This window comes from Myotis daubentonii, chromosome 5, assembly GCF_963259705.1.
Source record: "Myotis daubentonii chromosome 5, mMyoDau2.1, whole genome shotgun sequence".
NCBI classification, from domain to species: domain Eukaryota; kingdom Metazoa; phylum Chordata; class Mammalia; order Chiroptera; family Vespertilionidae; genus Myotis; species Myotis daubentonii.
Window position 1 is genome coordinate 82,912,734 of NC_081844.1, and position 15,325 is coordinate 82,928,058.

The 15,325-nt window shown below is 42.5% G+C and overlaps 2 protein-coding genes across 7 annotated transcripts in view; both read left to right on the forward strand.

The window, feature by feature from the left end:
* Positions 1–12,855, forward strand: part of ANKHD1 (ankyrin repeat and KH domain containing 1) — a 131,993-nt gene extending 119,138 nt beyond the window's left edge. For 2 of the 6 annotated variants that reach the window (XM_059698601.1, XM_059698604.1), the window contains 5 exons: positions 2,584–2,760; positions 4,067–4,318; positions 5,076–5,251; positions 5,925–6,089; positions 6,359–6,829. In XM_059698601.1, coding sequence (XP_059554584.1) covers positions 2,584–2,760; positions 4,067–4,318; positions 5,076–5,251; positions 5,925–6,089; positions 6,359–6,418 — 830 coding nt within the window. In that variant the 3' untranslated portion in view covers positions 6,419–6,829. Of the gene's footprint in view, positions 1–2,583; positions 2,761–4,066; positions 4,319–5,075; positions 5,252–5,924; positions 6,090–6,358; positions 6,830–9,626; positions 9,737–10,021; positions 12,709–12,729 lie in introns of those variants that run through there. The other 4 variants (XM_059698600.1, XM_059698599.1, XM_059698602.1 and 1 more) reach the window with 4 other exon arrangements.
* Positions 12,856–12,968: 113 nt separating this feature from the next.
* On the forward strand, positions 12,969–15,201 carry EIF4EBP3 (eukaryotic translation initiation factor 4E binding protein 3). Its single transcript, XM_059698638.1, has 3 exons — positions 12,969–13,114; positions 14,324–14,497; positions 14,862–15,201. The coding sequence occupies exons 1-3, from the start codon at positions 13,012–13,014 to the stop codon at positions 14,888–14,890; spliced, it is 306 nt and encodes a 101-aa protein (XP_059554621.1). The 5' UTR covers positions 12,969–13,011; the 3' UTR covers positions 14,891–15,201.
* The last annotated feature ends 124 nt before the right edge of the window (positions 15,202–15,325 follow it).

Here is a 15,325-nt window from a genome sequence, read left to right on the forward strand (position 1 = left end):
AAAAGTTAAACAGTCACCATATGTTCTAGTAATTCTACTCCCAGGTATACCTAAGAGAAGACAAATGTCTGCGCAAAAACTGGTACATAAATGCTCGTAACAGCACTATTGATAATAGCCAAAAAGTGGAAACAACCACTGCCCCTCTGATGATAAGCGGAGAAACGAAATGTGGTATAGTATCTATAATAATAAAAGCATAATATGCTAATTAGACTGGACAACCTTCCACACAAAGACAGCGTTACGAGGAAAGCCCGGTTCCCAGGTGCCTGACAGCGGCTGGAGGGAAGCCCAGGTCCTGGGTGCCAGAAGGAAGCCAATGCCGGCAGCTGGGAGAATTTTGTGCATCGGGCCTCTAGTGTCTATATAATGAGATACTATTTTTATTATAATACATTAGATATAATCATAATCCTATATGATAAAAGGCTAATATGCAAGTCAACCAAATGGCGGAACGACCGGTCACTATGATGCACACTGACCACCAGGGGACAGACACTCAGTGCAGGAGCTACCCCCTGATGGTCAGTGCACTCCCCCTTTGGGGAGCCAGGCTCATGGCTGGCTAGCATAGCAACGGTGGCAGGAGCCTCTCCCGCCTCCATGGCAGTGCTAAGGATGTCTGACTGCTGGAACAGGCCTAAGCCAGCAGTCAGACATCCCCCGAGAGCTCCCGAACTGTGAGAGGGCGCAGCCTATGTGACCACCCAACCATCCAGTAGTTATGACACGCCATGACCATCAGGAGGCAAATGCACAGTGGACAGGCATGGAAACATGGAACAGACTGATGAATCTCAGAGGGGAGGGCGGAGGGCAAGAAGAGATTAGCCAAAAATTTTATATGCATACTAGAGGCCCGGTGCATGGATTTATGTACTGGTGGGGTCCCTCAGCCTGGCCTGCGGGGATCAAGCCAAAATTGGCCTAGTGCACAAATTCACGCACCGGTGGGGTCCTCAGCCTGGCCTGCGGGGATCCAGCCGAAACTGGCTCTCCAACATCCCCCGAGGGGTCCCAGATTGCGAGAGGGCACAGGCCAGGCCAAGGGACCCCACCAGTGCACGAATCCATGCACCGGGCCTCTAGTTTCTATATAATCAGATAGATATAATAGAGAGAAAGGAAGTACTGCCCTGGCTGATGTTTCTCAGTAGTTAGAGCATCAGTTGGGGCACCTGTGGGAGGTAACCAGTCAGTGTGTCCTCTCTCACATCATTGTTTCTTCCTCTCTTTCTCTCCCCCTTCCTCCCCTGCCCTCTCTTCCTTCCACTCTCTGAAAAGCAATGGAAAAAATATCCTCAGATGAGGATTAAAAAAAGAAAAGAAAAGAAAGGAAGTACTGATTTATGCTACAACATGGATGAACGTTAAAAACAGTATGCTAAGTGAAAGAAGCCAGTCACAAAAAACACGTTGTATGATTCCAATTATATGAAATTTCTAGAATAGGCAGGCAATCTATAGAGACAGAAAGTTTATTAGTGGCTTCTTAGAGGTGGGGATATGTGGTAAAGGACAATGGAGATTGACAGGTAATGTATACAGAGTTTCTTTTAGGGTAGGCAAAATTGTTCTAAAATTGATTGTGGTGGTTGCATAATCCTGTGAATTATAGAATTTAAAGACAAACCTCTCGCCCTAACCGGTTTGGCTCAGTGGGTAGAGCGTCAGCCTACAGACTGAAGGGTCCTAGGTTCTATTCCGGTCAAGGGCATGTACCTTGGTTGCGGGCACATCCCCAGTAGGGGGTGTGCAGGATGCAGCTGATCGATGTTTCTCTCTCATTGATGTTTCTAACTCTCTGTCCCTCTTCCTTTCTCTCTGTAAAAAATCAATAAAATATATATTTTTAAAAAAAATTTAAAGACAAACCTCTGAATTATATACTTTAAATATAAATAATTCCAGCTTGAAAGAAATTTTGACAGTTTTTTGTTGATATTAACTACTTTTTCCTGAAATGAGCACCTATAATCCTTTTCCATACCCTTGTCCCCTTTCCCAAATACCTTCTCCAGAGAAAGAAATGGAATTTGAGAAGACTGTTAATTTAAACTTATACAACCTAGATAAAAACTTTCATATAATTTGTAACTGGTTTTTATTTATCAGATGGCATACTGGAATTATCTTTAATAGTATGCTTTTCCTCCCTGTTAGGAATGAAACATTAGTAGGTTTTGTTATTCATCTTCCATAAAAAATGACTACAGTATAGATGCACAGCTACGCTTTGAGATTTTCCCCAAAAGCAGAAGTTATTGATAGGTACCACTTAGTCACAACATACACTCATTTCATGTCCCCTCCAGTGAAAACTGATCTAGCTGGTAACTGCCATTCTTAAACATTGGCATCACTTTTCTATGTCTAGTGCTGTTTAGTGATATCCTTCTGGAATGCAAGAAAAAAATTGGTTTGGGCCATACAGCACATAGTAAATGGGTTATTTTTGCTATGATCTATGAAATTAACTACATGCTTTCTCCTTTTTAAAAAGGAATTAATTGAACCTTGAATTTTCCATTTTAAAGCCTTGGCTAATTTGGATGTCTTGGGCCTGTTTTATTTCAGGGTTACCATCCATTGACCCATCAGGCAGCTCCCCATCTTCCTCTTCTGCTCCTCTGACAAGTTTTTCCGGCATACCAGGAACACGCGTTTTCCTGCAAGGGCCAGCTCCTGTTGGGACTCCTAGTTTCAACAGACAACATTTTTCTCCCCATCCTTGGACAAGCGCCTCAAACTCATGTAGGGATCCTGGAGGAACTCTTCCCAAAAAGTCTTGAATAAGTTATTAAACCATTTGTTTCAGGGAGCCCTATATTGTAACTTTAGTATTCTAAATAGTATGCAAATACCTAAGGTTTGTACTGTAGTCATGTCAAAAATCGTCAGTCATTTGTAGGATAGGAAACTTGAGAAGAGTCCAGCTCTTCTTCCAAGCCAGAAATGTTTACACTGGGACTTGGATCAAGAAAAGAGGTAGTTACAGTAATTTTATAAAAGGACCGTTTGGGGACAGTATTGTGAAATAATTTCTTAAGTCTGAAAAGAAGTTGAATTTATGTATTTGGTCAGTGTGGTATGATTCCTCATTTATTTATTTATATATTACACTTTAGGCATTATTGCAATTTATAAGCAAAAGTATACCTCTATTCTGACTTATTTATTTCAATATTTTGAATAGATAAAATTCTAACAGTGCTTGAACAGGATTTTTTAATTTTTAATTTTTTTTTAAAATATATTTTACTGATTTTTTATAGAGAGGAAGGGAGAGAGACAGAGAGCTAGAAACATCGATGAGAGAGAAACATCAATCAGCTGCCTCCTGCACATTTCCTCCTGGGGATATGCCCGCAACCCAGGTACATGCCCTTGACCGGAATCGAACCTGGGACCTTTCAGTCCTCAGGCCAACGCTCTATCCACTGAGCCAAACCGGTTTCGGCTAATTTTTTATTTTTTTAATGAGCATCATGAGGTAGACAATGAGTATTGGCCCTTTTGATGAGGAATACTTCCCGTATTACCTGACAGTCCCATTAAGAAACAAAGCCATGAGTTGAATCCTTTGATGCTTTGCTAATATTTAACTTTTCTTCCTTATTGAAAAGAAAAGGACTGTAGAAAGGGAAAAATAAATAAAAACAACTAATAAGTATAGAGGGCCACCAGCTGTTTTCCAGACAGTATGCTAGGTACTGTGCAAACATTGCCACATTTAAGTTAATTTAAAATATGACAAATATATATTTTGATAAAATAACTTAGAACTAGAATAAGAATAAATACAGCCTTCTTTCCTAACCTTGTTCAGTTAAATCTGGGAATTTTTTTTAGACTATTTGTTTATACTTCCTATAGGCAGAAGGTAGTGTAGGGTATTGTTTATAGAACTTATATATTCTCATTTGAATGATCTTATAAAATTATGAATTTTTCTTTACAGAACCTATGTTTTGGAATAGATCTTTCCAACAAGGTTTCTCATATTCTTATCATTAGTTTTTATATGTAATAAAACAATAGAGAAATATTTTGCCACCAGGTGACTCTCCTATTCCATCTGTTTCTTCGGGATCATCTTCACCTCTTTCAGCCGCTTCTGCCCCACCAGCATTGGGCCAACCAAAAGGAGGCAATGCCAGTCAGGATCGAAAGATACCTCCCCCCATTGGAACAGAGAGACTAGCCCGGATTCGGCAAGGAGGGTCTGTCGCACAAGCCCCTGTGGGGACCAGTTTTGTCGCTCCTGTTGGACACAGTGGAATCTGGTCATTTGGTGTCAACGCCATGTCAGGTACAGTTACCTTGCCCTCTGTCTGGAGGGATATCTCAAGAAAATTGTGGGATTTTGCCATTAAAACTTAGTTCCTTAAAAGTAAAATTAAAAATATATATATTTTCAACACTTAACAATCAGTAGTGGTGTTTATACTTTTGAAGAATTCAACCCAGTCTCAGGATCTGGAATGTTATGTTATATTTTATATAATACTACAGGCCCGATGCACAACATTGGTGCACTGGAGGTGGGGGGGTCCCTCAGCCTGGCCTGTGAACCAGCTTCTGGCTGAGCAGCACTCCGGCGGTCAGCGTTTGCCCCCTGGTGGTCAGTGTGCATCATAGCAACTGGTCGTTCCACTGTTCAGTCGATTTGCATATGAGGGTTTTATTATATAGGATATGTAATATATAATAATAATAATAAGTGATCTGTATAAAATAACAAATAGAGAATTGATTAGAAGTAAAAGATTCAAAGTGTATTTCCTTTCTTTCTCATGTTTTTCCATGTAAAATGGGACAATCATTTGAGTTCTTTCTCAAAGCACCTAATCTTTTGGACAAGGTAGACTGTTTGGGTACTCAAAGGACTTCACCCAGTTTTCCAGGAACTGGGTTTTTTTTTTTTATTTGAAGAGGTTATTATGAACATACCCTGAGATCTTCAGGGGAATCATTTTGGTAAAATTAGTATGAAAAAATATCAAGTGGTAATGTTTATTATTTTACCCAAATAAATATCAAACCCTGTTTTCAATTCTTCTTTCCAGAAGGCTTATCAGGTTGGTCACAGTCTGTGATAGGGAACCATCCAATGCATCAACAATTATCAGACCCAAGCACATTCTCCCAGCATCAGCCAATGGAAAGAGATGATTCTGGAATGGTAGCCCCCTCTAACATTTTTCATCAGCCTATGGCAAGCAGTTTTGTGGATTTTTCTAAAGTGAGTTGACAAATATCATTGTAACTTGTTTAATTCTTTGCCAGCCAATGTAGTCACATGTTAAGGAATATTTGTATTGAAATAATTCTCCCTTTTGGTGGAACTAGTTTGTTTCCATGACTTTGCCAGATCCTTTATCCAATTTCAAGAGTGGATTGTGTTGTCTCCAGTAGTTTGTCCTCAAACTATCCTGAAGATGCCCCCATCTTCCCAGAAAGTCTGAGAAATTGGATTTTGCTGCCACAGCTTTAGGGCAGCCTCTCCCGCTCAAAAAGCTGGCTGCCAGCTTCCTAATGCCCTTTTGTCTGCTCTGAGAGCTTTCTGGCTGCCATAAAGCCAGGTTATGGATGCAAGCAGTCATACAGAGTTCCACCTTACTTCTTAGTACAAGCTTATTAGTGAAACTAAAATATGGGAAAATTGAGGTATTATATGTGTTCATCAAATATAGGAAATTTCCTAATGATTTGATAGTGGATTTAGTTGTTTTTTTCTCTTCTTGTTGAAAAGTGTTGATGATGCAGATAACCACTTTTGGTTTCTCAACACTGTATCGTGCTGAACTTACATTATCCTCTGGAGTTCTTTGAATGAAGGAAAACTAAAGAGATTGGTATTATGGAGTCATTTTTATAATTACTTGATGGTTAAACCTTTCATTCTGCTGTTTTAGGGTCTGCCAATTTCCATGTATGGAGGCACCATAATACCCTCTCATCCTCAGCTTGCTGATGTTCCAGGAGGTCCTCTATTTAATGGACTTCATAACCCAGATCCTGCATGGAATCCCATGATAAAAGTTATTCAAAATTCAACTGAATGCACTGATGCCCAGCAGGTAAAATTGACTTAATAGTCTTTTATTTTTTCAGATTTTTCATGTCATTCTTTGGGTAGTACAAGTTCTGAATATCAAAAGTCATGACATCTGATTACCTTGTTCTGAATTAAGTTTTTCAATATCAAGATGATGCTACTCAGCATTTTATTTCATGTGTATGTATTCTTCCTAGGCAGAAACAGAATTGCCATTGCATTTATATATTCATTTTGTAAATGTCTAAAGATTCCTAATTAGAAATTCCAATTTTTCCTCCCCCTTTTCAGATTTGGCCTGGCACGTGGGCACCTCATATTGGAAACATGCATCTCAAATATGTCAACTAAGTTAGAAGGTCTTATTCTTTAGCCTTGTTTGAGAAACCTATGATCTTGGAAGAACCCCGGGGATTTTTTTTTTTTTAATGTGCCTAACTAAGAAATTTTCTCTGAGGCTTTAGCAATGGAAATTTGATTGTCCATTGTATAAGAACAAAGTGATTTCCTATCCACCTGATTATGTTCTGTGGTTAGTTTAGCCATTTTGAACTTAGTGCTTTGGCTAAACATACTGAATGCTACTTTTATGCAGAAGAGAATTAGATGATTACCTTTTAGGGTGGTAAATACATGTACAGTTGTTTACATACTTAAAAGGAAAAAGTTGAGTAAATTTCTTGTCATATAGTGGCTCTACTTAATGTAGCCTGTATTAATGTGAAATATTTACCAGAATATTCAATAAAAAGATGAACAGTGTTTAGAAGTGGGGTGTGATCCTTTCAGTAGTCATGCAGGTACCACCCAATCCACAGTCATATTAAACCAGGTTGTTAGTACTATATTTGAAAGAGGCTTCTCACATTTTACACTTTAGAGTCCATTCTCAAACTGCCTTGAAAAATGCTCTTTTAAGACTAGTTATCTACTTATTCTATATTAAACATTCCTTGTTCTTTCTCTTCCATATCATTTTATAAGTGAAAAAGTTTCAAGCCCCTGCAATGTTTCTTATCAGACATTAGCAGATTGATAGGTCATTGACAGGTTTTAGCTCTTTATGGATCATGAATATGTCATAAAGAACAATAGGATTTCAATCAGATGATACTGAACAAACTACACCCAACTATCAACTTCAGGCTCCTTTTGTGCATCCTGACTTTTTAATCTAAATATTTTGGTTTTATGTCTTTTAAGTTTTGTTTGGGTTGGGACATAGAAGGGGTCAGAGATGGCTCCTATAATTCTGTTATATTGTTGAATCAGCTGAGTAATGCTTATAAATATGTGACTAATTCTGGGCTTAGTTTCAGAATTAGTCCCAAGTATGAAGAGCCAATATGTTTAACAAGCTAACCGTAGGAATACTGGGATTTACTGCTTTGGCCAAACCATAGGCTAAGCCGAGAATCTGATGCAGTAGGATCTGAGTTGCATAGCTCAGTTGGTTAGAGCATCATCCCAATATACCAAGGTTGTGGGTTTTATCCCCAGTCAGGGCACATACAAGAAGCAACCAATGAATGCACACATAAGTGAAAGAACAAATCAGTGTTTCTCTCTCACTCTCTCTCCTATCCTCTCTCTTTCTCAAAAAAAAGAACCATTGCCCTAGCTGTTTTGGCTCAGTTATTGGAGCACTGGCCTGAGGCCTGAAGGGTCCTTGGTTCAATTCTGGTCAAGGACACGTATCTTGATTGTAGAGTTGATCCCGGGCTCTGGTCAGGGCTTGTGTGGGAAGCAACCAATCAATGTGTGATATGTCTCTCTCACATCAATATTTCTCTCTGTCTCTCCCATCCCTTCCACCCTCTCTAAAAATAAAAAACAATATCAATGGGGAAAATATCCTCGGGTGAGAATTATAAATAAATAAATCAAGCAAGCAAGCAAGAAAATGTTTGAGGCTGATAGAGAAGCCAAAGCTCATATCAAGGCAAAGAAGGATGCACAGACAAAAAATAACAACAAAAAAATCAACCAAAAAAAGAAAAAAAAGGATGCACAGAAAAATAGTCATTAGGGGTAGAACCATGCAAGCAGCACTTTTCTACTGTTATACCAACAGTTATTCTTAATCCTCTCTGCCTGGCTCCTAGAGCCACCACCAGATGAGACACAGCATGTTTATTCTGTGTGGGACATACCTGCTTCTTTGTCTTCCATATCATCTTACATATGAGAACTTCCTTAAGCTCATGCCTTATTTTCTATTTTGAGTGGATTTGGAGCATATATATCACTGGTATTGGAAGATTTTGCCTTTTGTCGTGCTTGAAAACTACATCGTGTTGTCTCAAGAGACCCCCTTACCTTAAAGAGGGTAAAAGACCCCTTTGATCACCTACATATTTTGCTGTTTCCACTTATCAATAACAAAAAAATCACTTATTATTAGTGAAATGAATGAAATGACTCTTGATGAAACATATACCAGTGAGAGATGATATTAAGTAAATTATTATTTGGGACAAAAAGGTGAGTTTTGTTCTATCTTAACTATCTATAATATATTTGAATTATCTGGAAGAGCCCTTTACCCTATCTTCTGCACCTTGAGAACAACAGAATGAAAAATTATATCTCAGCTCAGGAACCTAGAACCCATGAGAAAGAGAGGCAATTATGAGAAACCCCCTAGAAGAATGAGGAAGAAATAGAAGCTGTGTAGTTAGTAGTAGTTATTTATCCTCCTCCCTGCCTCTTACCAGCACTGCCTTCTTTCTGACCATTTGGATCCCAGTAGCCTACTCCCCATCCCATTTTGCCTGCTATAACCTCTTCTTCCTCTGTCTTGGCTCTTCCTGGTATTACTTCACTGCTATTTTACCAACCTGAACCTTGGATTAAACCTAGCTCAGGTAAGGACTTAATTACTTTCAAAATATACAAGGGGGATACTTACCTGGTAGGGGAGATACCATGATACAAAATATACAAGGGATTTGGGGGGAGGCAGCCTGGGTACAGTGGAACCAGAGTCAGAAGCCTAAATTATTTTCATTTCTGCCACTTGAAGCTATATGACCTTAGGCAAATCATTTCTTATTTCTGGGTTTCACTTTCCTCATCTGAAAATGAAATTGAACATATTGAACCCAATAGTCTCCTAGTTCTAATACAGATTCTCTCCCTTTTCCTGTGAATGAGAATATATGGTATATTCCAGAATATTGGAAGCCAGTAAAGTGTTTACATTGCTAAAGTTTGAGAGCTCCTACCATTGATTCTCACATGGAATAAAAGCCTGCTGTTGTGGAGTCCATTATTGATTTTGAGATTTTAGTGGAGGAAGAAGAAAACCTTGCACATCAATAGTGAGCCCTCAAGTCATTAAGAAACACCCTGCTGAGATGTAGATCAAACCCTATGAGAATAACACCTCTTTCAAGGAATAAAATGATATGATCAAGGTTTCTGGACCCACTTATTTGAGTAGTGTTCAATGTAAAAAAAAAAAAAAAATCCAATGTAAAAATAAAATAAAATTGCTGATGTTTTAAGACCCTATAAACCTGTTGTGGCTACAGTGTGCTGACTTGCCCTTTTATAGGCCAGTCTGCTTCCTTCAGTCCCTGCTCTCAAAGGGGAAATCCCACCACCTCAGCTAACCAGAGTGAAGAAGAGAGTTGGACAGCCAATCGTGCCCTCTCCTAACCAGAGGTAAGAAATCTCAGGACTTGGAACTACAGCTTCTATCTGTTCTTATAGATTCTGGTCAAATCCTCCTTCAGACCTCAAAATTAGTATATGAGGGGGTCATCGTATGCTTGAGGTAGCTTGTAGAGGGGAAAGGCTGGTCATATAGTTTCAAGCCAAACAGAGAGGCGCGTTTTGTTTACATGGTTCTGTCCCACTGTTTAAGACCTTTGGACCACATTGTGATCCCAGGAAGAGGCAAACAAGCCTGTAGGAAAACAGCTTCTGAACACCTTGTTCTCTAACTAGCCCTAGATGTCTTCTACCAAGAAGTGTGGCTGGTTGTGACGTCTTCCAGTGGACCCTGCCCTGGGGTGAGGGGCTCTGATAATGCTGCATTTTCTATTCATTCTCAAAGATTTGTCACCATTTGCCAACAAGCAGGTTCCTTTACCTTCAAACTCCTGTTAGGAAATGGGTGAGAAAAAGATGGTTTTAATTATCCACAACTTAAGTGTGTTAAGACCACTACCAAAAAAGGGCAGGAGCCTGGGATTCAAGACCTAATTTTGAAAACAAATCAAGAATCTAATGATCCAATTGCAAACCTGTTTTCTGATTACTTTTCAACTCCCGTTTTATCTTGATGGTATTGTCCCTTGGTGTATGAACAGATTGGTTCCAGGACTCCTTTGGATACCAAAATTTGAGATGCTTAAGTCCTTTATGTAAAATGGCATCGAATAATGCATACTGTTTAGCCCTGTGGATTCAAAACCTGGGGATATGGAGGGCAGACTGTATATTGAAAAAAATCTGCACAGTTCAAGGGTCAACTGTAATTTGTCTGGTGGCAGAGACCTGATATTTCCTTGTAGGTTTAGGCCGATCTCTGGGTTTGGGGCATGGGTATAGGTGTTTGTTTTTTTAAAGTTCCCATCCTCTAATAGGTAATCAGTATTGATCCATATTGCATAGATGATGATCTGGCTTTCTCTAAAGCCACTACCTATTCTCTAGTTCCCTAGCCCTTACAGCACACAGTGTCTCAAGAAAAGTAAGCTTCTACCAGCAGTCTTATAATAGTAGTACCTGCTGCTGCTATTTTGTAGTATGGATTAACAGAAGGGAGACCTCATTTCCACACTAATCCTTCTTGGAAGCCACTTACACTTCTCTCCTAGTTCTCCTCCTCTGGCTGATATTTCTCAGCTTCTTTTGGTGAATCCTCTTCCTCCACATGTTGATGTGCCCAGGCCTCTTTCGTTTATCTTCTCACCAAATGATATCTTACCCCTTGCTCTAGGATTTCACTCCACTCAAATCTGCATCATTGGCTCAAAGTTCTCTGAACTTCAGACCAGTGTATGTAGTTCCTTGCTCTGCTTCTCCATTCTATGCACATCAGACATCCCCAATATAAGATAAGACCTTTCCCTTGTGTTCTCTGTTATATTAAGTGGTATTACTAGCTACAAAGATCTCAAGTCAGGAGATTGGGAGATTTATCCTCATTTATCTCCCTCCCCCTTACCCTACCCTTAATCAATCACCTTATCATTCCTCCTCTGTTTATCTGGATCCCTTCCACTTCTCTCAATCCTCACAGTTATTGCCCTTTTGCCTACCCCATTTCACTAGACTGGAGTCTTCACCTTCAGTCTCACTGTTCTCCATCCCATCCCTCCTTCCCCCCACCAGACTACTTACTTGCTTAAAAGCTTAGTTGTCAGAAATGGCTCCTCGTAATCTGCTCCCACGCTTTACCCTCCAGCACTGCTAAGACACTTTATTTAAGTATACACTACTTTGTAAGAGGTTTAAAAACATCTTTAGAACATAAAATATATAGATCCTTGATCCCTGAAGTGTGATTCTAAAGACCTGCTGAACCAAGGGTCTGCATCACCCAGGATCTTATTAAAAACCCAGAATTTCAAGTCCCACCCCAGACCTTTTTCAGAATTCTCTTTTTTTAAAAAAAATATATTGATTTTAGAGAGAGAGGGAGAGAGAGAGAGATAGAAACATCAATGATGAGAGAGAATCATTGATTGGCTGTCTCCTGCACACCCCCTCCTGGTGATCAAGCCCCCAACCCAGGCATGTGCCCTTGGCCAGAATCAAACCAGCGACCCTTCAGTCCACAGGCCTACGCTCTATCTATTGAGCCAAACCAGATAGGGCCAGAATTCTCATTTTAACAAGCTCTCCAGTTATTTATGTGCACTAAAGTTTGAGAAGCTCTGACTTGTAAAATAGTCTTTCTTTTTTTAATTAATGAGTGAAGGAATCAGAGCCAAGGGGAAATCTTACGAAGCCAGAGCTGAAGTAATATTGATAAATGCATGAAGTCAGTTGGTCTGTACTTTATTTGGAGGGTAGGGGGTGTGGAGGTACACTGATTTTAAAGAAGCCAGAAAACAACTGGATGAAGTGATTTTTAGTGTATATAGGTACTAGACTTATTCTCCCACCACCTCTCCTTCCTCCTTTTATATCACTGTGTGCATCAAAAAACCTTCTAAGGCCTGACTCTCTGGCCTTCCTTTCCAGAGAGTGAAGGAACAAGCACTGGTCACTCGCCCCCTGCCCTTGCTTAGTTTCCTCAGGTTAGGTTAGCTGTGGCTGACAGATCAAAGAGCAGGCCTCTCCTATCCCCCAACCTTTATTCATCCTTCCAGGTATCACTCCTTCCAGAAAACCCACCCTCCATGCCTGTCCTCCCCCCTTCAAGCTGTGTACCAGGCCTTCAAGGCACTTTTCACCTTGTACTGTAATTAATGGCAGGCAGTACTCAGCTGCGCTGAAAGGCACAGGCACTGGAATCAGATACAGTCAGGTCTGCATCCCAGCTTCCTGGGGCTGGCTCCTAGAAGATATGTGACTTTGAACCAGTGACTTAATCTCAGGATTTTAGTTTCCTCGCCTGTAAAATGTGATTTACTGTCTTAAACTGTTTAAAAGGAATGGGTGAATTAATATATGGCAGTAAGGTGTGCCTCACTTGTCCCCAGCGCCCAGCTGTAAACAGTGACTAGTAAATAACTGAGCGATTGCAGGACTCAGAGGGTGGCTTGCCAATGCTGGGCCAAAAAAGAACTCCTTCCAACTTTTACTGAGCCACGGGCTTGCTCCCTCGAGGGCGGAACCTCACGTTGAGTGACGGCCGGTGGCCCGCCCCGGGGGTGACGTCGACCGAATGTTGTGGCTGCGGCCGCACGTGGTCGGCAGAGTCCGCCTCAGACTGCTGCGCTCCGCGTCTTCAGCCGCTTGCCTTCCTGCTCATCTCGCTCGCTATGTCCACGTTCACGAGCTGCCCGATTCCCGGGGGCAGAGACCGGCTGCCCGACTGCTACAGCACCACGCCGGGGGGCACGCTATACGCCACTACCCCGGGAGGTCAGCAGGCCGGGCTGGGGTCCTCAGGGAGCGGGCTGGACAGCGCGTGTGTGCTGTGGAGGGCAGGGGTGGGGGCAAGGGTGGGGGCGGTGCGGACTTGCACTCGTCCGCAGGCCCCTCTGCTGGTTGTGGCTTGGGGAAGGTGGAGGAGGGCTGGTGGAGCCCAAGCCTAGTTTCCGGGTGACTCGGGCTGAAATCCTCACTGGCCTGGGTTCTGGGCGCTTTGCTTACCCGCCTCTCCCGACTTTGCCACCTGGGAGGCCGAAGCCCCAACTGAGGGTGGCATCAGCAGGAATCACCAGGTTTTGCAAAGTTGCTAGATCGGGCCGTCAATTAGGGGCATGGGCTTCGGTTTATCTGTGGCCGGCTGGCTGGCGGCTGTTTGATTGGACAAGCAGCCGGGGATTATGAGCTGCTGGGCTTCCCACCCAGGGCTTCCTGCCACGTGGAGGCTGAGGGGAGGGCTGAGAACAAGGGCAGGGCAGGGCCCTTTGAGGACAAGATTAGGTGCCAATTTCCTCTAGGCTGGGCTGAGCCTGATAGGACTTGGGAGGGGTCAGGATAAGAACAGTATGTCCCCGTTTCACTCGGAACACAGCTCCTCCCCGCAGGATATCAGCCCAGGTGACACTGGGTGAGCCGCCTTCACATCTGTTATTTGGTTTCCTGATCCAACTAAGGCTGAAAGTCTAGGCCCCACCGTGTGAAACAGCAATGAAGTTGCAGAGCCAGAGAAGAGCAGCCTGAAGTACCTGAGCTCCAAATTTGGTTCTCCACCTAGAGCCAAGACCTGAAGCTCCCCTAAACCCGTGGTCGGCAAACTGCGGCTCTTCCTAAGCCTTAGGAGTAGCCTAATTAAGTTAATAACAATGTACCTACCTATATAGTTTAAGTTTAAAAAATTTGGCTCTCAAAAGAGATTTCAATCGTTGTACTGTTGATATTTGGCTCTGCTGACTAATGAGCTTGCCGACCACTGCCCTAAACCAAAAGCTCCTGCCTGGGCCAGCTGGGAAGGCCCACTTGCTTAGCCATATCCTGGTTAGGACTGGAAATCTTTAAGTGCAGTGAATGCTAATCACCTGAGATCCTGGCTGGACTGCAGAGCAGTAGCCCTTTAAAACACAAGGAAATGTGACCCATTTCCGGGGCCCCAGACAGCTCTGTACCCAAGCTCCTGCCTCTTACGTAGCCCCTACCCCTTGACAGGCACCAGGATCATCTACGACAGAAAGTTCCTGCTGGAGTGCAAGAACTCACCCATTGCCCGGACACCCCCCTGCTGCCTCCCTCAGATTCCCGGGGTCACAACTCCTCCAACAGCCCCATCCTCCAAGCTGGAGGAGCTGAAGGAACAGAAGGAGACAGAGGAAGAGATACCCGGTAAGGAAAGCAGGAACTGACTTAAAATTAAGAAATGCCTGAGTCCAAATACCCTGGTTTAGAGTGGGGGTTCAAGTCTGAGTGGTTTCTGCACTAAAGCTGAGTGTGTAGACCAGGGGTCCTCAAACTACGGCCCGTGGGCCACATGCAAATACAAATATTGTATTTGTTCCCGTTTTGGTTTTTTACTTCAAAACAAGATATGTGCAGTGTGCATAGGAATTTGTTCATAGTTTTTTAAACTATAGTCCGGCCCTCCAACGGTCTGAGGGACAGTGAACTGGCCCCCTGTTTAAAAAGTTTGAGGACCCTTGGTGTAGACCCTCAGCCCAGCAACCAGTCCTCCTGCCTTTTCTCTCTCCAGATGACGCACAATTTGAAATGGACATCTAATCCAGTGCAGATGACCTGTGTGTGGAGTTACAGGAATCCCTCATGCTGCCGCTGCCACCACCTCTTCCTGGGGTATCCAAAGACCAGCTGGCCTCATCTAATCTGGGAGTGCTTGGCTCTGGGCCTCCCTTAGTTCTGAGGCAGCTAGACCAAGGATAAGGAGTGGGCGCCTTACCAAGCCCTTAACTCTACTTTCTGTTCGGTTTGTAGGCACTCCTCTCAACCCCCAGCCTCCCACTCTCAGGCTGAGGCGAGGACTGGGAGAATGGAGTATGTCACTGTCTCACTGCTTAGTAAAATATTCAAAGAAATGCCTTGGCTCCAATGTTCTCAATGCTAATCCTCCCATCCCAGCCACACAGCTGAGGGCCCCAGCAGACCTGGTTAGGAATAGAGGTCCAGTTACTTCCCAATTCAGATTGAGCCCACTTCCAG